The sequence below is a fragment of the Schistocerca nitens genome, chromosome 4 (genome assembly GCF_023898315.1).
Source record: "Schistocerca nitens isolate TAMUIC-IGC-003100 chromosome 4, iqSchNite1.1, whole genome shotgun sequence".
NCBI lineage: Eukaryota > Metazoa > Arthropoda > Insecta > Orthoptera > Acrididae > Schistocerca > Schistocerca nitens.
Window position 1 is genome coordinate 549,077,538 of NC_064617.1, and position 24,221 is coordinate 549,101,758.

General features: G+C 41.0%; 1 protein-coding gene across 2 annotated transcripts in view; it reads right to left on the reverse strand.

Moving 5' to 3' along the window:
• Positions 1–694: 694 nt before the first annotated feature.
• Positions 695–24,221, reverse strand: part of LOC126253675 (lateral signaling target protein 2 homolog) — a 306,841-nt gene continuing 283,314 nt past the window's right edge. For both annotated transcript variants that reach the window (XM_049955195.1, XM_049955197.1), the window contains 2 exons: positions 19,667–19,809; positions 695–2,383 (listed from right to left, as the gene is read on the reverse strand). In XM_049955195.1, the coding sequence (XP_049811152.1) occupies positions 19,710–19,809 (100 nt within the window). In that variant the 3' untranslated portion in view covers positions 695–2,383; positions 19,667–19,709. The remainder of the gene's footprint in view (positions 2,384–19,666; positions 19,810–24,221) is intronic.

Genomic DNA, 24,221 nt, shown 5'->3' on the forward strand with positions numbered 1-24,221 from the left:
TCTTAACAGTGAAAGTTTTTATTTGATTTGATTAAATTTATCTTGGTCTATGAAAACATTATCTATCAGTGTGCTGCTTTCCTGTACCACCCCAGTAGAAAATTCAATAACTGATGTCAAATTGTTCACATCTGTAGCTGAGGAACCTGGACTATCAAAGCATAGACTTCCTGAAACAGTTTGACTTCACCTTCACCATACTTGAACTGACTGAATAAAAATTTCAAGTCAAGAATGCTAACCATGGACAACTGTAAGCAAGTGGCTACTTAGCCAGTATGCTTACGTTAACATCACGCAAAGGAAAAATCATTCTAATTCTTAGCTGAGTCATGTTTGTAGTCTAAGGTGCAAGACTGGTGCAGAAGTGGAGGGAGAGAAAGATACGATGGTATAGATGAAGGAGGGAGGAGGAATGGAAAAGAGAGAGGGGACATTATTATGAACATGTTTTTGTTCTGTCAATATAAACTTGTAGCATAATGCTGTTTATGGTGCTTTGTTGTTCTGTACCTACCTTCAATGCGAAAACTTGCAATACTCACATTTTCAGCACTTCAGTATATCGTTTTCTCCATAGATTATTATTCAATGCTCTTTGCTAATGTTTCATTTGTGGCAAATACATAAATAAAATAAAATCAATAAATAAAAAACCAGGAAGTGTTCATCCCAAACAAAATCATTCATCATATTTGCGCTACAAATTTTATTTACATGATGAATGCAAGTACACAGTTATTATGAAAGATCAGTAATCCAAATATCTTAACATGTTTTACGAAAGAAAGTGTGCTGCTTTTCACATAGGCAATGAAGAGCAATGGTTATGACTTTTTTTCCATGATGTGTTTCACCATTCTGTGCCTCATTCACCAGCATAAAACACCAAAAGGATGAGGTTACTCTTATCGGTCCACCACAAAAACCAGCACTCGTACAGCCCATGTCAATGTAAGCAACCAACAGAAATGAGAAAACTATAAAAATTCAATGTATCGTGTCATATAAAATGTTAAAGAAAATCTGTCAGCAACTGAACTGCTATAGTTATGATAATTCCTGTAATACAGTCTATAAATTGGCTCTGTCTTAAGCACAATAATCGTCACACCAAATGGAGGCTTATGGGACTGCAAGGACATATCAGCAAATGGGAGAGAAAATAAAAATATGAAAAAATTTAAAAAGATAATTAAAATTCAGACCATAATGGTTTTGTTGCAATTTAATCTGCATGACAATAATCTCCTGAAAAGAGGTAGTGCTTACATGGAGGAATAAAAGAAAAGTCTTTCATAACTGAATCAACATGCAGATTGCACACACAGTAAAGATGAAACACAACATGACTTTTACAGTCTCATTTACAAGAGCATTCAATAGTCAGTAGTAACAAAATCGATGGCAATTCCCATTTATGAACTGGTGCAATATAATAATTAAAAAACTAGAGCAAATGATCTCAAAAACATCAGCACAATTGAAACATTTAAAAAAGTAATTATATAAATAAAATTCTCACCTGCAGCTATTTATATATGTACATACATACATCTCATGATATAAAACTTATCAGTCATTCATCAAGTCTGTGTGAAATATCACACTTAACTGTAATGTAAATCCATATAATACAAAATAAAACACTCTTTTAGGCCTTCCAAAGCATTTTTACAACTGAGAACTCATAGCACATTTCATATTTTACTTCTATTGTACAAAGAGTAACAGCCAAATGCTGCAGACAGTTACACAATTAGTACTTTTTAACAGGCACTGTACCTGTAACAAAATATCACATTAAAGCTTACAGCTATTTGAGAACACTAAGAACTTCTGCAGCATCTTAGATACTAAGTAATCCTGTGGAGAATATTTGGCAACAGTACATGTGTTGTAAATGATTGTAGGCAGCTTTAGTTATTTCTCAGCAGTAAAGTCCATATACATTAGTACTCAAGAATTTTTCAGATTTTTTTCTGACCCCTCACAGTTTGGTAAGTCTAAGGCATATCATCATCATCATCATCATCATCATCATCATCATCACAAAGAAAGGCTCACACATTTAATGAGTTCTGAGAATATCATGAAGGATTCAGTTCACACATACACTTTACATAAGGCAGTACATGGTTGGCCATAACTGAGATTACTTTAACAAAAGAATTAAGTTGAAAAAGACCCAGACCAGAACAAAAGAAGGAATTCTAGGATTTCCACAAGTCTTAAGAAATATTTTGGAGCTATACAAATACATACAAACTATGCTTAACAGTACACTGGACAAAAAATATCACAACCACCAACCAAACAAACAAGTGAAGACCACAGGAATGGAATCTCAATTGTGTTCTGCAGACAAAAGTTACTGGCACACCTGCACAGAGAGAAGGGATTATTGTGATGGTGTCAACTCTTGAAGTAATCTGAAAATATCAAGGAAAAGTAAATTCAAAATTTATCAAATCTTACACCAAGACAATTTTATCAAATAGAGTTCTACTGGGTGTACAAAATGATACTGACAAACCTCAAGGGTTCATAGACGGTGCTTTAAGGAACATCCCCAAACACTGTTACAGAGAATCAAAGACGTTGTGACCAATATCTGCCGCTACGTCACTCATTAGTCGGAAAGCATGCTTTTGTCCATTGATGGACCACAAGTGTCCTTGTAATGGGGCTGACTGGATTCAGTACGTTTTACAGTATGTAATGCATTCCTCCAGCTGTAATAACTATGTAGACACTTGTATAAACAACAACTGCACAAACCTCAATGTAAAAACTCCTCTTCACTCACATGGGTAATCTAACAGCAGGCACTGGCTACTCTTACTTTGAAGTTCTGTAACACTGTTGGATTCCTATCTTCAATTTGCTCCTGAAGAAACTCTCTACAACCCTTCAAAGTTCGTTGGTACTGGTTTGTTACACCTTGTACATGAGAACTCATACTCAGCACAATATATCGTGCCACAAATATTAATATTAAACAATGGAAAATCCAGGACGGAATGTAACAACTGTGCTGCAATCTAAGCGAGCGTGAGAACCAACAAGCTGTCTGTCCGCATCAATGTCCGCCAACAAACTGTGGCCAAGAAACAACCAGACCATCCTGTTGCTGAACAGGCCATCCAACATGACGTCCTTCACTTCAATGGCTGCTTCACAGCATGTGCCATCTGGATCCTTCCCACCAACACCAGCTTTTCTGAATTGTGAAGTAAGGAGCGCTCCCTGCAATATATCCTACATTCCCGTAGCCAGCCTGTTCTCAATCTTCGTTAGTCATTGTCCTTATCCTTAGCCCCTTCCCTGTTCCCATCCCAGTAGTACAAAGCCCTCTATTCCATCAACACACCCAGTATTTTTACTTCTCTCCTTTTCCACTAACCACCCACCCCCCCTCTCTCCCCCACTCATCGTCTACCTTCCTGACTGCACCTAGCTGCTACCCCCACCCAGTTGCCTCTCCCATAATGCCCTGCTGCTCATGGTCTGGCTCCAGCTGCCAGAGACTGATGTCATGTGTATGAGTTATGGGTGAGTGGGTGTGACAGTCTTTTTGTTGTGCCTTTCTGCAACTCCGCATCTCCACTTTATGGTGAGCAGCAAATATTAATATCAGTAAGATGAATATCATAATGTGGAAATCAAAAGGTCCATATATAGGAGTCTAAAAGAAACAGATATATTTAAAGCCAATCTCGAATGGGAAACCTGCCAAGATATCGACAAAACAGAAAACTTGCAGGACAAATATAGTCAATTTCTGCAACATTCTTCAACATCCTTTCATAGCTCTTTCCCGGGGCGGGATGGGGGGGGGGGGGGGGAGAGAGACAGAGAGAGAGAGAGAGAGAGAGAGAGAGAGAGAGAGAGAGAGAGAGAGAGATGGGGAGGGGGGGGGGGGGGAGATATGTAATTGAATTGGTGAGATGGATTAAGTGAAGTACAAAAACATTTCTACCTAGTAAGTGTACCTGTGCAGACCACATTAAACATCCACCTCAAAGCATGAAAATGTTAAATTGTACTTTTAACAGGAATGGTACAAGTAAAGTTGTAAGAGATGGGGCAGAATTTTCCAACAGTCACATTACAAAGTTCTTTCAAGTGCAGCGAGATCTGCCCCATTGATTTAAATATAGACATTACCTTATTGACAAGCAAAAGCTTAACGAAGTGAACACACATGCAGCTACATACTCCACAAGCCACAGCATGGTGCACAGCAGAGGGTACTTCATACCACTACTAGCCATTTCATTTCCTGTTCCACTTATAAATTGTACACAAAGCATCTACATAACACTTGCATGCTGATCGAGCCTACCGGTAAAAATCTAGCAGAATGCCTCTGAACTGCTTTGATGTCTTCCTTTACCCAACTAGGTGGGGATCCCATACACTCAAGCAATACTGAAGAACAAGTTGCACTGGTGTTCTGCACATGGTCTCCTTGATACAGCAGATGAGTTACACTTCCCAATAAAACAATGTGTACAATTTGCCTTCCCTGCTACCATCCTTACATGCTCGTTCCATTTTATAGTGCTCTTCTATGTTACATCTCAATATTTAATCAACATGACTGTGTCAAGCAGAACACTGCTAATGCTGTATTCAAATGTTACAGGATTGTTTCTCCTACTCATCTGCACTGAGTTACATTTTCCGATAGTTAGAGCAAGCTATCAGTCATCATATAACTAGAAATTTTCTCTAATCATCTTGCATCCTCCTACAGTCACTCAACAATGACACATTTCCACACACCCCACCATCAGCAGCAGCAGGCTGAAGATTGCTGCTCATCCTGTCTGCCAGATCATTTACTCCTTTTGTCAGAAAAGTTCCAGGACAAGCTTTTTTTTTTTATTTCTGAGATTGCAACACTAAAAAAAGAGACAAATGTTTTTATGTTACATAGCAATCCTTGAAATGACCTTGGCCATGTTTCTGTGCAAGCTAACTAGGTAGCAGGGCTGTGCTTAGCAACACGCTGTTTCGATTCCTGGTGCATTAGTTATGCTGACACAATGGATACTTATTGTGAGCAAAGAGTGGACAGTGAGCGTTGAGCTCAGGAAAACTGATAATGAAATGTGGACAATGATTAAGCAAACATATGCAGGTGAGGCACTTTCACGAAGACACATTTTTGAGTGGTACAAAAGGTTTCATAAAGGCAGAGATCCAGTGCAACATGATCCCAGAGCTGGTCGCCCATCCTACAACACACAGTGATGTGAATGTGGAGCATGCAAGACAGTTATTGCAAGAAGACCATCATGTAACTGTGCATGCAATATCAGAAGAGCTTAACTTGAATCATGATGTGTGCCATATGATTTTAAGCAAAGATTTAGCGAAACTGAGACTTTCTGCAAAACTTGTCCCTCACACACGAGCAGACAAACAGAAAGAGGAAAGATGAGGAATTTCTGCTGAATTACTGGACAGAACCAGACGTGATTCCATATTTTTGTTGAATACTATTGCTGGGGATGAATATTGGTGTTACCAGTATGATCCTCACACAAAGCATCAATGTGCGGAATGGCGGAGTCCTGGATCACCAGCCTTGAAAAAAGTCAAACAACAACCTTCAAGAACAAAGGCAATGCTGATCGCATTCCTAGATAGTTCACGATCAGTACCTTCCTCCAGGTCAAACAATGAACCAAATCTTGAGATGTTTGCAACAAGCAATTCAACTTCACCACTCTGATTTGTGGCATCATTGTCAGGACTGGTTCTTACTGCTTTAGCTGTTACCGAGTATCTGGCCAGACATTCTGTTACTGCCATTCCAAATCTGCCATATTTGCCTGACCTCTTGCCTTGTGATCTTTTTCTTGTTCCAGCAACTGAAAAGGCGGCTGAAGGGGAAGCTTCATCAAGATATCGCAGACATTCAACGGGCTGTAACTAATGAGCTTACGAGCATTGTAGTTGAAAATTTCGCTGCTGCTTGCTTCCAAGTCCTCAGGAATGCTTGCAACTGTGTGTAGATAGCCAAGAGGACTACTTTGACACGAGCTAGAATCATTATTTGGTAAATGTAACTATCTGTGGAAAAAAAAGTGAAAACAGCCTCTCCTGGAATTTTTCTGGCAAAGGGAGTATGTATACAAAAAATAACAGCAGTCCTATCAGACTGCCCTGGGACACTCCTGATGATACCCTTGTCTCTGATTAACACTCAAGTTGAGGACAACTTATTGGGTTCTACTAATTAAGAAGTGTTTGAGCCACTAACATACCTGGGAACCTATTCCGTATGTTCATATCTTTGTTAGTTCGTATCTTTGTTAACAATCTGCAGTAGGGCACCATGTCAAACACTTTCCCAAATCTAGGAACACAAAATCTGCCTATTGCCTCTATCCATAGTCTGTAGGATATTTATCACATGAGAAAAGAGCATGCTGAGTTTCACATGAGTGACACTTTCTAAATCTGTGCTGAGATGTGAACAGAAGCTTTTCCGTCTCAAGGAAATATATTACATTTGAACTCAGAATATGCTCAAGAATTCTCTTGCACACTGATGTTAAGGATATTAGTCTGTAACTATGTGGATCTGCTCTTTTATGCTCATGATACATGGGAATGGCTTCTTTCCAATCATTTCAGGCTCAGTGATGAGTGAGAGATTCATGATAAATACAGGCTAATCAAGGGGCCAATGCCGTAGAACACTCTTTGTAAAACCACACTGGGACTCAATCTGGACATAGTGACTTACTTGTTTTCAAAGAATTCAAAATAAAAATTCTGTCCACCAGTCTGACACAAATCCTACATAGTCCTGGTCATATGTTATGGCAGTAAATGAATCAAAGCCATCTATCTAGGGTGTTAGTGACCATACGGTCACCAAAATGGAAGACGACGACAAATGTGGAATCAATAAATTCCTTTTTCTAAAATTTTTTTCACTGTGGACGATTGTACTATGGTTCCTCCTTTCAATCATTGCATGAATACCAAAAGACATACCAAACAATGTAAAATCCAGGATGGGATGTCATGTGTGAATCTTTTTATTGTGCCTATCGCGGCTATCTATACTACATGGTAAAAGACATAACAAGATATGTAATGGCAGGATAAAAATTGGAAATCGCTCGACAATGGTAAGGGAACTGGACCTATTGGTAAATGTATAAAATTCTACAGAAGACTACATGAAAGCTTGCTCCTCTTGTAGCACCACTATAGGTTGCTGGAGAAATGAATGATTACAAAATAGTGCAGATTATTCACATTTTCATGAATGCTTGTCAAACAGATGTATGTACTGATGGTGCACATCATTGACAATCTGCTGCAGAATTTAGGAAAACATTTCAGTCTCAGATATTATAACCTTTCTGTACAGCAAAAATCTCTTCTGTAGAAATAAACATAGATACAGCAAACAATTATCTCACTTTGGTCTACTCCTTCGCAAGACTAAGAAAAGATTATGCCATGTTTCGTGATTTCAGGGATGATTATGACACAGCTCCCAATTGCCATGTATTGAACAAAAGATGGGGATTGAAGGTTTGTAGCAAACAGAACACAGAATGTTATTCTTAACAGAGAGGAATTTTTCAGGTGTAAATGTAGCTTTGAGTATATCCCGAGAAAATTATATAATTATGATGAAGTTCCACAAGACTGTTCACAGATGCTGATGGTTTTTTTTTTTTTTTTTGTCACCAGTCTTCTGGCTCATTTGATTAGGTGCACCATGAATTCTTGATTGTGCCAACCTCTTCATCTCCAAGTAGCACTTGCACCCTATCTCTTCTATTATTTGTTGGATGTGTCACAATTTCTGTCTTTCCCTACAGTTTTTATCCTGCATATCTCCCTTTAGTACCATGGAAGTTATTCACTGATGTCTTAGCAGATGTCGTATCATCCTGTCCCTTCTCCTTATCAGTGTTTCCCCACATGTTCCTTCCTTCACCGATCCTGCGGAGAACCACTGCACTGCTTATCAGTCCACCTAATTTTCAACATCCTTTTATAGCACCACATCTCAAACACTTTGCGTCTTTTTTTTTTTCCTGGTTATTCTAAAGTCCAAGATTAACTTCCATATAATGCTGTGCTACAAACCTACATTCTCAGAAACTTCTTCCTTAAATTAAGGGCTATGTTTGATACTAGAAGTCCTCTTTTGGCAAGGAATTCCCTCTTTGCCTCTGCCAGTCTGTCTTTTATGCCTTCCTTGCTTCATTTGTTGTGTTTTGCTTTTGTGTTATTTTGTTTTCAAGGTAGCAAAATTTCTTAACTTCATTTACTTTGTGGTCGCCAATTTTAATGCTAAAGTTTGTTGTTAATCTTATTTCTGTTACTCATCATTATTTTCATCTTCCTTGGATTCTGTATGCTACAGAATGACATCAGTTCTGCCGAGATCCTGAATGATGCAAGACAGCAATCTGGTCATTGCTGGGAATACAGCATAACACTCCACCTCCCATCATCATTACTACTACTACTACTACTACTACTACTACTACTACCACAGCCGGACCAATGGTTGATTCCAAAGCCTACCAGTCAGCACCTGCAAAATATGCCACAGGGAAGAAAAAATTTCTAGAACTATTGGCTGCAGGGACTATTCGACATTGAGATAGTCCATGGACATCTCCCCTCCATTTGCTTGTGGGGACTCTCACAACTGAAGCACATGAACTATACTGGCTGCTGCCCCATTCTGCATCTCTAGGATTTCACAGCCACATTAACAGGCATTTAGCTGTTCAGCACGACTGTTTTTCAAAATGGGAATCACCATATTCAATACACAAAAGGCAACAGTAACCATGCCCTTCAGTTTCTCTGAATACACCAAAATGCTGTTTGGCCTAAGGAATGCGGCTCAAACATGGCAGCAATTCGTCAAAGTCCTGTTTTGTGTATCTGTATTCTGTGTTGGTTTTCTCCACCTCTGCCACTGAACATGGCAAAAACCTGCAAATTATTTTTTACAGATGGTCTCATTACATATTAACAGAGACAAGTGCATGCTTTCACAACAGGAGGTGGAATTTTTGGGGCACTTTACAAACTAAGGTTTACTTGATTCAGTCAGTGCCCCTCCCAGGGAAGTTTCAGCACTTCTGCCATTTTCTGGGTATGGATAACTTCTACATGCACCACCTGTCCAAGAGCACAACCATACACCATGTGATCAAAAGTATCCAGACACCCCCAAAAACATACATTTTTCATATTAGGTGCATTGTGCTGCCACCTACTGCCAGGTACTCCATATCAGCGACCTCAGTAATCGTTACATATCGTGAGACAGCAGAGTGGGGCACTCCGCGGAACTCACAGACTTTGAACATGGTCAGGTGATTGGATGTCACTTGTGTCAGATGTCTGTAAGCAAGATTTCCACACTCCTGAATATCCCTAGGCCCACTGTTTCTGATGTGATAGTGAAGTGAAGGGACACACACAGCACAAAAGCATACTGGCCGACCTCATCTGTTGACTGACAGAGACCACCGACATATGAAGAGGGTCGTAATGTGTAATAGGCAGACATCTATACAGACCGTCACACAGGAATTCTAAACTGCATCAGGATCCACTGCTCATAAACCATACATCGTGCCGGTACATGCCAAACACCGCCTCACTTGGCGTAAGGAGCATAAACATTGGATGACTGATCAGTGGAAAAACACTGTGTGGAGTAATGAATAACAGAACACAATGTGGCAACGCGATGGCATGGTGTGGGTATGACGAATGCCCAGTAAACATCATCTGCCAGCATGTGTAGTGCTGACAGTAAAATTATGGGGTGATGGTGTTATGGTGTGGTCATGTTTTTCATGGTGTGGGCTTGCATCCCTTGTTGTTTGGGAGGCACTATCACAGCACAGGCCTACATTAAAATTTTAAGCACCTTCTTGCTTCCCTCTATTGAAGAGCAACTCCATCTTTCAACACGATCGAGCACCTGTTCATAATGCACGGCCTGTGACAGAGTGATTACACGACATTAACTTCCCTGTAATGGACTGGCCTGCACACAGTCCTGACCTGAATCCTACAGGACACCTTTGGAATATTTTGGAATGCCGACTTCGTGCCAGGCCTCACCGACTTAGATCGATACCTCTCCTCAGTGCAGCATTCCATGAGGAATGGGCTGCTATTCTCCAAGAAACCTTCCAGCACCTGATTGAATCTATGCCTGTGAGAGTGGAAGCTGTCACCAAGGCTAAGGGTGGGCCCAACACCATATTGAATTCTAGCATTACCAATGGAGGGCACCACACACTTCTAAGTCATTTTCAGCCCGATGTTCGGATACTTTTGATCACATAGTGTACAAGCACCACTCACCACCACATTCACTGGCCCAACTTTACAAGGACAATGCTCAGCAAAATGGAGCTCAGCAATGTTATCTGCATTCTACAACACCACCGCAAGCTTCAGAGGCTCAGTGCTCCTAGCACTCTCTCCCCCTTCAGCACCACTAGCTATTGTTGTTGAAGCCAGCCAGATTGTGACTGGAGTAGCTCTATAACAGCAAGTGAATGGTATGTGGCAGACACTTGGTATCTTTAACCATAAATTTACAGAAGCACAGACAAAATGGAGTGGCTTTGACAGGGAACTTTTGGTGGTCTACAAAGCCATTAAGAATTTTAGACTGGATGTAGAGGTACACCATTTCATAGTTTTTACCAATCACAAACCAGTTTCTTTGGTTTTCAGTACGTCGTCCCCCACCTGGGACTCTCTCAGTGCTGCAGTTCCAACACACAGAATTAGTCAATCAACTCCCTACTGACATTCATCACTTGCACAGTGTTGATAACGTTGTGGCTGATTACTTCTCCTGAATAAAGGCAGTTTCCATGAACATCAACTTAACTGGCTACAACACAAGAAACGAACGCACAGCTATAGGTGCTCATCAACTTGACAAACACAGGAGCCTATCTGCAGAAGGTAATAATGGCCAACTTCCTTGTGCGGAGTGACATATCCCAAAACAATCCACGAGTGTTTGTTTCATTGTGTTCTTAAGCAATCCATGGATTCGCACTTTCACGAGATAACGCCACAACAGAAATAGTGACAGACAGATTCATGAAGTAAGGTGTGCAGTGTGATTGTCGGTTATGGGTTAAAATTTGTTTGCCTTGTCAATGAGCTACAGACAACAGGTCCACAACACAAATGTACATTCAAAAAATTTACATACGCATTTTTCTCATGCCCACATCGACCTCATAGGGCAACTCAGCTCTATGCAAGGTTTCAAATGTGTATTCACCGCAACTGATAGATCCACCAGATGGGTGGAAACTGTACCCATTGCAGACAGCTCCGCAGAAACTATTGCACAAACATTTCTAAACTCATGGATTGCATGGTTTGACCATCCTGTGAGCATGTCAATGTAACAGGGCCACCAATTTGAGTCACGTTTATATTGTAATCTGGCAGATTTAAGTGGCTTTATTGCTCCAGACAGACAATGGAGCAGGCCAACTCATCTGCTGCCTACAGATACATGTGTTGCAGCATGTAAGTACACACAAAAGCTGGATGAACCATCCAGCACAAATATCCATTCCTTCTGGGAGCTCTGCTCTACAGGAATGGGGAGGGTAGGGGACAAAAGGGGAGGCTATGACGGGGGAAGAGAGGGAATAAATGAGAAAAGGGACAAAAGTGGAGGGGGGAGGAGACAAAAGGAAAGGAAGGGAGGAGAGGGGAGAGAGGCGGTGGAAGAGAGGTGACAAAGTTGAGGGGGTGACAAAAGGGGGGAGAGCACACAATAGGGAAGAGGAGGTGGCACACAAGCGGGGGGAGGGCACACGAGGGGAGGGGAGAGCACACGAGGGGAGGGGAGTGCACACGAGGGGAGGCGAGGGGATGGGGAGAGGAGGGGAGGGGGAGGGCAGAGCACACAGGGGGGGAGGGGAGAGCACACAAGGGGAGGGGGAGGGGAGGGCAGAGCACACGAGGGGAGGGGAGAACACACGAGGGGAGGGGGAGGGGAGGGGAAAGCACACAAGGGGAGGGGGAGGGGAGGGGAGAGCACACGAGGGGAGGGGGAGGGGAGGGGAGAGCACACGAGGGGAGGGGGAGGGGGGAGAGCACACGAGGGGAGGGGGAGGGCGGAGAGCACACGAGGGGAGGGGGAGGGCGGAGAGCACACGAGGGGAGGGGGAGGGGAGGGGAGAGCACACGAGGGGAGGGTAGGGGGAGGGGAGAGCACACGAGGGGAGGGGAGGGGAGAGTACACGAGGGGAGGGTAGGGGAGGGGAGAGTACACGAGGGGAGGGTAGGGGGAGGGGAGAACACACGAGGGGAGGGGGAGGGGAGGGGAGAGCACACTAGGGGAGGGGAGGGGGAGGGGAGAGCACGCGAGGGTAGGGTAGGGGGAGGGGAGAGCACACGAGGGGAGTGTAGGGGGAGGGGAGAGCACACGAGGGGAGTGTAGGGGGAGGGGAGAACACACGAGGGGAGGGGAGGGCACACGAGGGGAGGGGAGGGCACACGAGGGGAGGGGAGGGCACACGAGGGGAGGGGAGGGCACACGAGGGGAGGGGAGGGCACACGAGGGGAGGGGAGGGCACACGAGGGGAGGGGAGGGCACACGAGGGGAGGGGAGGGCACACGAGGGGAGGGGAGGGCACACGAGGGGAGGGGAGGGCACACGAGGGAAGGGGAGGGGGAGGGGAGGGCACACGAGGGAAGGGGAGGGGGAGGGGAGGGCACACAAGGGAAAGGGGACGGGAGGGCACACGAGGGAAAGGGGACGGGAGGGCACACGAGGGAAAGGGGGGAGGGGAAAGAGGTGAAGTGCAAAAGGGGAGGGGAGGGGAGGATAGGGGACAAATGGGGGGACGGGACAAATGGGGGGGACGGGACAAATGGGGGGGACGGGACAAATGGGGGGGACGGGACAAATGGGGGGGACGGGACAAATGGGGGGGACGGGACAAATGGGGGGGACGGGACAAATGGGGGGGACGGGACAAATGGGGGGGACGGGACAAATGGGGGGGACGGGACAAATGGGGGGGACGGGACAAATGGGGGGGACGGGACAAATGGGGAGGGGAACGGACAAGGCGGGCAAAAGTAGAGGTGAGGGGACAAAAGGGGCAGGGGTGGGGGGGAGGGGGCTGTGTGCCAATGAAAAAGAGCACCATTTAAGAGAAACAAAATTTGCACTTTTCGCACAATAAGCTACAAGCGATGAATCAAAATGTACAGGTGGATTCTTTATGTCTGTCAAAAAGATGCACAGGTATCTATAAAGGCCTGTGGGATATCAGAACACATTTGCAACAAAGTTAAGGTTGTTGGCACATGGGTACAGCACATTACAGCACACAATATTGTCTTCACACATATCAGTGATATTTGATGATATTGTTGAAATTATAAATACATTACTTACAATGTAATAACAACCCCTCCCATCCCCACCTCAGTAAGTAATGTATCATATTCTGTAAACATTTTACTAAGAAAACTTCGTGACTTAGAGCTATCAAAGATAAATAAAAAGAGAGAAGTTGCTATCACAACACAACTACAGAATATATTTACAGTTTGTTATTATTAATCTCCTATTTTTTATGGTGTTGAAACACCTAAAAATAAATACAATTCAATTACCAGCCACTTACGAACATGCTTTTTCTTTTCCAGTTTTAGTATGCAGTAATATTTATTAACTTCTTATTTCTCACTAAAGGAATACACCGAGGTGATGAGTCGTCAGACAGCGGTATGTACACAAACAGATGGCGATGCTACCATGTACACAGGGTATAAAAGAAAACTGCATTTGCGGAGCTGCCATTTGTACACAGGTGAGTCATGTGAAAAGGTTTCGAGTGTGATTATGACTGCATGGCAGGAATTAGCAGATTTTGAAAGTGGAATGGTAGTTGGAGCTAGACACATGGAACATTCTATTTTGGTAATTGTTGTGGAATTCAATAAACTGAGATCCACAGTGTAAAGAGTAAGCCAAGAATACCAAATTTCAGACGTTTCCTATCACCTCAGGCAATGCAGTAGCCCCACAACCTTCAAGTAGTACCGAGAGCAGCGTCTGCATAGAGTTGTCAATGCAAACAGACGAGCAATATTGGGTGAAGTAACTGTAGGAATTGAAGTAGGATTTACGGTGAACTCATCTGCTACAACAGTGCAGCAAAATGTGGCATTAATGGGCTACAGCAGCAGATATCCAATGCATGTGCCTTTCCTAACAGCGCAACATTGCCAGCAGCACATCTCTTGGCCTCCTGACCACATCGATTGGACTCTTAAGTGACTAGAAAACCGTGGCCAGGCCAGGTAAGTCCCGATTTCAGTTGGCAAGAGCTGATGGTAGGTTTTGTGTTTGGTGCAGACCCCACAAACCTATGGGCCCAAGGTGTCAACAAGGTGCTGTGCAAGCTGGTGATGGTGGCTCCATAATAGTGTGGGCTGTGTTTACATGGGATGGACTGGGTCCTCTGGTCCAACTGAACCTATCATTGACTGGAAATGGTTATGTTCAGCTACTTGGAGACCATTTGCAGCCAAACAATGATGGAATTTTTATGGATGGCGAAGCACCTTGTCACCGGGCCACAATTGTTCACAATTGCTTAGAAGAACATTCTGGACAAATCGAGCCAATGATTTGGCCACTTGGATCACCTGATATGAACCACATTGAACATTTATGGGACATAACCAAGAGATCAGTTTGTGCACAAAATCCTCCCAGCAACACTTCCATATTATACATGGCTACAGAGGCAGCATTGCTCAGTATTTCTGCAGGGGATTTCCAGTGACTTGTTGACTCCATTCCACACTGAATTGTTGCACTATGCTGGGCAAAAGGAGGTCTGACATGTTATTAGGAGGCATTCCATTACTTTTCCCACCTCAGTGTACAACACTAAATGTTACTGGGTAATGGTCGCTCACCTGTCATACGACAGTGGCCCTCACACAGTGAGCATTGCTACTAGCAGTACAAATGACTGCTTACAGTATATCTTTAACAGTTGCCTACATTAAGTTTGAGGATAGAAACCAGGTGATATATTTACAGAATATTTCTATGTGACGAACACATTATCTACATGCAGGATTGCCCCAGGAAACTGTTCCTTGTGGCATCAATGAATGGTAATACACAAGTACATCAATTTTCTAATGCTTTCATCAGCAATATCAGTGATCACAAATGGGGTCAACATTGAAATTGTGTCTTTGGGAAGATCTATCACAGGTGATTTTGTATTCAGGTTCTGATCAATAGTTCCTCTCCTCCATGTTATTTGGTTAAACATTTCCTTTCCTCCATGAGATTTTATTATTGATGATGACACATCTTGCCTTGTACAGAACTGAAAGAACTTTGTTTTCCTAAGTGACAGACCACAGACCAACAACCAATCAATAACATTTTTGAATATTTCCTTTGTGGTTGCAGTTGTGATCTGCTTGATTTACAATGCTTGCATCATTTCCAAAGAGCACTAGCTCTGCTTTATAAGTACAACATGGAATGTAATTTATGTACTGCACAAACAGATATGGTTGTAGATTATTTGAACCCTGTGAAACGCAAGTAGTAATTTGTCCCCAGTAAGGACGACACTGACGATGGAAATGGCATGAGCTACCTAACACAACTTTTGGTTCCTTTCAGTTCCTCTCTGTTGTCAGCCACTCAGACAAACAATGAAATTTTTTATCAGATGACTGGTAAATGCCAGCATCATTTCTGGAGCTAAACACATTCAACGCTCAAAGATTTCTCCTGTGACATGCTATACATGAGATAGTCACGAGAGAGAGAGAGAGAGAGAGAGAGAGAGAGAGAGAGAGAGAGAGAGAGTCCTAAACTGTAAATAGAACCTGTAGTGAGAACAAAGTCTTCTGACACTGGGTTCTTTGGCAAAAATAAGTAACCACACTTGATAAAAGCACAATCCTCCGACATCATGTGCATCTGCATACATGTTCCACAAGCGATCATACGGTGCATGGTGAAGAGTACCGTGTACAGTTACTCGTCATTTCCTTCCCTGTTCCATGTTAAAGATATTGGTCTACGTGGATCTGTTCTTTCACCTGTTCTGTAACTCAACAGCAAACGAAATTGAACAATTGGGTTTATCTGTATTCTTACTCTTTAAATTTTCAGGTATGCTGCAGTACTTTGATAATTTCTTTACCACTGTAAAATTCCTGATTAAGAACTGTTCTAAACTTTTGTATTATGTATATGATGTAAAACGTAAATTGACATCCAGTGCATTTTTTCATGAAGTTGAAAAGGGTGATGCTGACAAGAAAATATAATACAGCCTCAAAAGTAAGGTTATACACACTTGGATTTGAAACAATGCCAAAAGAACAGTATGAAACTTCCTGGCTGGTTGAAACTGTGTACCGGAATGGGACTCAAACTTGAAACTTTTGCCTTTCATACGCAAATGTTCTGTCAACTGAGGTACCCAAGCCACAACTCACAAGCCTCACTGATAACTTTACTTCAACCAGCACTTGTTCCCATTTTCCACATTTCATGTACATTCTCCTGCATCCCTTGTGGGACTAGCAGTCCTGGAGGAAAGGTTAGCCACAGGGTAGGCGAAAATTTCCATAATTCTGCAAATGGAACAGACCTAAACCCAGACTAATTACAATGTGTATCTACATCACAAACTACACTACTTGCAATCTGAAAACTTATGAACATTTCTAATAGCAAAAACTTCGTAAGTGCTCCTTTATTGCAAATGTATGCAACACTGTTACAGAAAAAACCAACGTTGTTATCTATAACTGTCAGCTCAAATCCCTGTAACATACACTTACAAAGGACTGGCCTCAATGGAATGAAAGAGAAAAACTATAAACATTCCAATAAGACAACAGACTTCAGCTGAACAGTGCTTGGCCTCTTCGAAATTACAAGGCCACACATCAATGACTCAAGTCCAGCATGAATCAGTAAAACAGTAATGCATTTCAGTATTACTCCGCAATGTGCGAGTATAAATTGTAGCCAACAACAACACAACCAGGACTAACATTGCATACAGAATAATATTACATGTTTGAAACTAACTGTGGGCGATACCTACACACAAGCATAACCTACAATTGACAATGATGAGAACTGCTGAAAGGAAATGAGACAGTTGTCACATGCTGAATTTCACTCTGAGTGTGCAGTCTTACACCTTATTCAGGTTTCCCACATCCCCTTTTCCTTTTGGGTCATCAATCATCAGACTGGTTTGATGCAGCCACACAGTTTCATCTCCTGTGCCAATCTCACCATCTAACAGCAACACCTGCGCCACACATTTTCAATGATTAGATTTATATATTTCAATGTCTCTCTGCCCTTACAGTGTCTGCCCTCTTTGGCTCCTCCAGCAGAATGGAAGTTTTTCACTGATATCTTATTAATTCATGTCTTGTCATTCAGTTTCTCATGAACTCTGTCAAGAATATCCTTGTTTTGTATCTTTTAAGTCCATTTAATTTTTAACATGCTTCTGTAACACCACATATTAACTGCTTCATTTCTCTTCTTTTATGGTTTCAACACAGTCCATAATTCATTTTGATGCTAATCATACAGCAGATTGTCCAGAGGCAGAGGTTCAACACTATTTCAGTTAGAATCTCCAACTTGCTCCAGTTTCACAGCATGCACAGGGAAATAAGTCAAGTAGGTAGGTTCAGCTGTCTGCTTCTGTTTCCATCAGATTTTTTGATACATATTTATATAAAAAGCTTCCGAAATGTGTGTGTGTGTGTGTGTGTGTGTGTGTGTGTGTGTGTGTGTGTGTGTGTGTGTATTTCCAAACATGAAAAGACCTTTTGTTTCTTTAGAACAACTGCTACATACCTGCCCTTGATTTTTATACAAAAGTTGAAGTTGTCTTCACCCCAAAAGAAATGCCATAGGTTAATGTAGTAATATAATAAATAACAAAAAGAATTAGGATCAGCTATGGACTGAAGTCCATACCAAGGGATTTGTAGTCTATCACTTAATCACAGTCACCAACTAACACAGTACTTCCCATTTAGAAACACAACAGTATTCTCAGTGCCAATGCTTCTCTATGTGGCACATCTCCTTCTGGCTTCTGATTATTGTTCATGACACATATATACTTCTTCACTGGGTCAGTGTTTCCACAATTTTTCATGGCCCTTAATTAGGCTTAGCTACTATTTGGCATATGCCTATTTCCTACTGTGTGGACTTCAAGGACCAGTTTGTATTTTACATAGCTGAAAAATGCCCTCTTTTAGTAAAAGTTTGCATATTTTTAATTTTTTATCCTATGACTATGGCATGTTATCATGCATCATTATCTTTGTACTCAATAAATTAAAATTTGCCTGTCATTCAAGACGTAAAACTTTTCTCGCATCTTACCTCATATAAGCCTTTTCGAGTTGCCAGCTTTTTGTTAGCAGTTTCTGAATTGCTCTTACTTTTAACATGTTCCTTTGGTGTTGTTGCTGCTAACTATTAATTGGTAAAGAATGTTTTGGCAGTGAGGATTTTAAGGTTTAGCTACAATTCATTTTGTTTAGTAGTGAGATGTTTTTCAATAGCAGTGACACATTATTCCACATCATCTGTGTGTCCCGTATAAATCAAAAATTTGCATGCCACTCATGGAAAGGGGAAAAAAATTAAGGTTTATACATAAGCTTTAATTCAGCAGCTTTAGGAGTTTTACTACAGTTCTGTACTGCCTGTGTTCAATAAGTTTATTTACCACTCGTAATGCTTTTCATGCAACTTTCCTGTAAATTTTTCCCATTTTGCATGTAAATCACGAACTCCAATTGTTAACAGTTGAGCTAGTTGGTCTCGTGTTGTTCTTCCCATCAACAGATGGCAGTACTTGTGCCAATCTGGTATACCAGTTTGCTTCCTCCTTCGTGTACACTTCTCCATGCTCTGCACTTGCTGGTGTCTTTTCATGGCACTCGGGGTCACAGCACAAAGTACATGTCCTGATGTTCATTGCTTATTTCTTTATCCAGGCACTCGTCCACAGTATTGTCTGGTGTCACTATGGCATTGACTTAGGTTTTACCACACCAAGTGCGGCTGCTGTTTTCCAATATGTTACATGGTACTTCTTTCTTGTTTTCTCATACGTACTAATACATGTAAAAATTATTATTAGCTTCAGCCCCTTGTTTCACTATCACATCTGATGATGGGCATAGAGGTGGAAAACAGTTGTGGTTTAAGCATTCTAAAATAAAAATAACCTGACAACTGAAGTGGTATTTTCAACTTCTACTGATCATTCTGTACTAAGGCAGGCATGCATATTTTTAAATAACCCACTAGAATATAAAAACAAATCTGTAAGAATGGAAATCTCCCAACATGTGAATGGAACAATTCAAATGTTAGTATTTGTTTTCCAAGTTTACATCACATCATAATGTATCTAGTCTTCTAGATTTAAGTTTATACCCTTATTTCCTTCAATTTTCAGTATCACAAAATAAAGACATCTTTATGTTCATTTTCGCAGTGGTTATTATGAACAGCACACTGGCTGTTACAAGCACTTACTCCTAGGATCGTGTAGGAGTTGACTCCTCCAATGTGAATGGCGTCACCTGATACACGAAGCAGCGGTTGCAGACTCTGACAGGCTTGACGTGCCCATACCTCGGCAGTGGGACTGAATTGGAGCTGCATCGGGCACAGAATACCTATGGACATTCAGAATAAAATTTCATGATGTTTCAAGTATTATTATGTCAAAGATAAATTTCTATAAACAGACTATGAAACATTGGATTATTTTGGACGAAGCAAGACAAATTCTAATGCATTAACAAAAAAATAAGAATAAATGTCTGAACTGCTTTTTCAACTGTGTCTCAACATTTGCACTGCTACAGACACATTACAAAACACATAACATATTCTAGTTTATTTTCTCATACAACTACAAATAGCACTGTTTTATAGTAGTATACCATGAAAACTTAGAAAATTGTGTAGAAGTATAGCACTAAATGTGCAGCAAGCCCACTAGCCACAACAAGCATCTTATTTTACAATGTTAAAGATAATTTAGACTTACAGAAGCCAAGGAATTACTGCATTCCATGTCAACATGCTATGTCATGCAATAGCTGAACAATTAATCAAATGAAAGCTCAATGCATGGTCTCTAACGCCACTCCCACTTCATCAATTATGGCTCATATTATCAGGCTTTAGGATGGTGTCATAAAAGATGCAATTCCGAATAAGCTGATGAAAACCAGATCAACAGATACACAGACTACAAGTAAAATGAGGATTGGAAATCCACCTGGAATTTAATGAATGAGTACCAACATTCACACACAAACACAACTTATAAGGCCGCCAGAATGGGAACCAAGTATGCAATTTTTCAGCTGATCTTCATGTTGCAGGTAGTGCACAATATGTAGCCAATTCTCCCAAACCCCATATTATTCTACAAAGAGCTATGTCAAACTTGTTTCCTAAAAGAATTTTTATAAAAGCCTTGACAATATACCAGGGCATTTTTATCGTATCTTTCATGAAAGTTACAGAGTGGTCCTAGCTATTATAAAAGGTTTAGCAAAGACATCTGAAAGTGTAATAAAATGTAAGTGGTATATGGGAAGCTAAGGAAGACTGTCAATTGTGCTGGAGCAGCCCATGGCTGGGGGAAACACAACTATTATATAGTACTTAGACACCTGGAACAATTGATGGATGCAAATCATGCACAGAATACTGTGCCTTGTCAGCAGCTACGGAGACTGGAAAATGGGGCATCACCATCACTACAGAAAGGCTAAGGGAAGGACAGGAGAAATAATGCACTCAACCAGCCATTATGATTTGAAGTTTTTCTTCTGAGTATATTAATTCAAAAGGCCAAGATCACCAGTAAAGTGTATATTTCGATAACAGGTTTCAGTAAGTCTACATTACCATCCACAGACCTGCAGTGGATAGAACCAAGTTGACAGGGTAATAGCATTACAGGGAAGTATAATTAAGTACAAAATTTATTGTCCATACACTTCTTATGCTCTACAAATTCACATAACCTCCTCCATTTGTGCTATGCATCATGTTACATCATGAATATGCATGTAAAGACAATGAACTGTGAACTTATACTGTATCTATGATGTAAATTATATTGTTTAATGCCCAATGTCTACACACAACATAAATTAACCTACACATCAAGCAAACATTATGATGTATCTAGACATCATACTCTATTGATAGTCATGTAACATGTAAGACACCATAATAATTATTTGGTTTGGGACAAGCTGGTAACTATAATGGGGGAAAAGAGAGTGGACTGGAAAACCAGAAGACCTGTAAACTCCTTAGATCTTAATCAAAAAGCCTCAGTTAAAGTGAGAGGAGAAAGTACAAACTGGATCAGACTAGGAAAAGGAGTAAGATAAGCATGCTGTCTATCACCTACCCTTTTCAACCTCTACTTGGAAAATATGACTGACCAATGCTCATTAGATGACAAAGGAGTAGAAACTGGAGGAAGAAGAGTACAGTGTTTGAGGTTTGCTGACGACTTGGTCCTTCTAGCCACAGGGGGAAAAGAATTACAGGATTTGGTGGACACCATTGAAGCTAATAGAAAAAAAAATGGAATAAAAATTAATACAAAGACAACAAAAGTATTGGCACTAGGAGGAAATAAAGAAATAAAAATTAAGCTGAATGGAGAAATATTAGAACAGGTGCAAAATTTTAAGTATCTTGGAAGCAGGATAAACACCAACTGGAAGTGGACCACAGAAATTAAAACAAGGATAGCAATGGCAAAAAGAGGCATTTTATAAAAAAAGGAGAATTTTCTGCAGCGGTCTGGACAGAGAATTCAGGAAAAAAGACTCATAAAATGTCTTGTATGGAATGTTGTTCTGTATGGCGCTGAAACATGGACTTTGAGGAAGAAAGACAGAAAAAGGCTGGAGGCTTCTGAGATGGGGACATGGCGGAGGATGGGAAGAATAAGTTGGATGGACAGTGTAAAAAATGAAGAGGTACTGAGAAGAGTGGGAGAGAAACGACAGTTACTAGATGTAATAAAAAGAAGAACAAGAAATTGGATTGGGCATATATTAAGAAAGAATGATGAACTGATAAAAACAGTTTTAGAAGGTTATGTAGAAGGGATAAGGAAGCGGGGAAGGGAGAGATTTCAGATACTGAATGACATGATGGACGGTACAACATACAGCAGCCTTAATAAGGAAGCAATGGATCGCAGAAAATGGAGAGGCAAAGGACCTGCTAATATAGCAGAAAACTGATGATGAATAATTATATAACACTATTATGAAAAGGAAAGTTGCCACTCACATTGCCCAAGACTCTGTGTGTGTGTGTGTGTGTGGGGGGGGGGGGGTGCAAAAGCTTTATTTGTGACAGTCTTTTTGTTGGGCCGATCTGCGACTCAGCATCTCCGCTATATAGTGAGTAGCAACTTTCCTTTTCATGATATTGTTTCATTCCATCCTGGACTTTCCACTGTATAATAATTGTATACAATGAGATAACAAAAGTCATATGACAGTGAAATGCACATACACTGATGGCGGCAGTATCGCGTACACGAGGTATAAAAGGGCAGTGCATTGGTGGAGCTGACATTTGCGTTCAGGTGATTTTGTGAAAAGTTCCAATGTGATTATGGCTGCACAACAGGAATTAACGGACTTCGAATGCAGAATGTTAGTTGGAGCTAGACACATGGGACATTTCATTTCAGAAATCATAAGGGAATTCAACATTTTGAAAACCACAGTGTCAAGAGTGTGCAGAGAATACTGTATTTTGGGCATTACTTCTCACCATGATTGATTTGAAGAACATTCTGGACAGTTCCAGTCAATGATTGGGCTATGCAAATTGCCTGACGTGAATCCCCTCGAATATTTATGGGAATACTGATAGTGGTCAGTTTGTGCTCAAAATCCCGCACTGGCAACACTTTTGCAATTATGGACGCATATTGAAGCAGGACGGCTTAGTAATTCTGCAGGGTACTTCCAATGACGTGTTGAGTCCATGCCATGTCTAACTGTTGCACTGCACTGGGCATAAGGAGGACTGCCATGATATTAGGAGTTTTTCCATGGCTTTTGTCACCACAGATTTATATTGCAATTTCTAGGTATAGAATCTGAATACTTCAAATCTGAATATTTCATGAATAAATTACCAAGTTTGTTGCTCCAAATACAAATATGCCAATTTGGAGCCTGTTTTATTGATGCACATTATAGAGTATGAAGAATGTTTGGCTTGATTACTTACTGGATTATGTCATAAACTGATTATATAAACCAAGTCTTAAGACTCCCCTACAACTTTTTATAAACATTTGTTGTTTTAATATCACTATGGTTTTTGATTTCAATTATGCTTTCTGTATAAATGCGGTAATGGTTTTTTGAAAGCTCTTTTTCAATTAGCATATTAACAATTACTCGGTATTGTATATTCATGCCTTTGCTTTACACAAAACAATTCTAAATTCTATGAATGCAGTGCCACCTGGCAGGCTTATGGAGCTGTGTTTTTTCTGCACCTCAGTCTGTACTCAGCTACTGTTGGTACACACTGTTTATTTTATATCTGACATGCTGATATCCAGTGATTTAATGATCTTCACATGCATATTTGTGATGTGACACAAAACATAGCATAAATCATGAGATTATGTTAATTTTTATAGCGTAAGGTACGTTAATTTTCCAAATATGTGGACAATTCATTCTGTACATTTTTATTACATGGCTTGTAAACCTATTATCCTCTTGACTACGTTCTGTTCATTGCAGATCCAGAGATTGTAACGTAGTCCTACCGAAACTGGTTATCCAAATAAATGCTTTACCAACAATCTTGGCTTTTTGAAGTATTTCTTGAGTTTAATACACTGCAGATCTCCCTCATTCTGGCATAATGTCACAAATATATAATACGATTTGATTGTTGCACTCCTTTCATAGGAGGGTTTTTAAATATTGCATCAAATCAGTCACAAATGGATTAAAGACGTAACAAATTCATGCTAGTGGCACAATGGGATGCTGTTTCCACATGT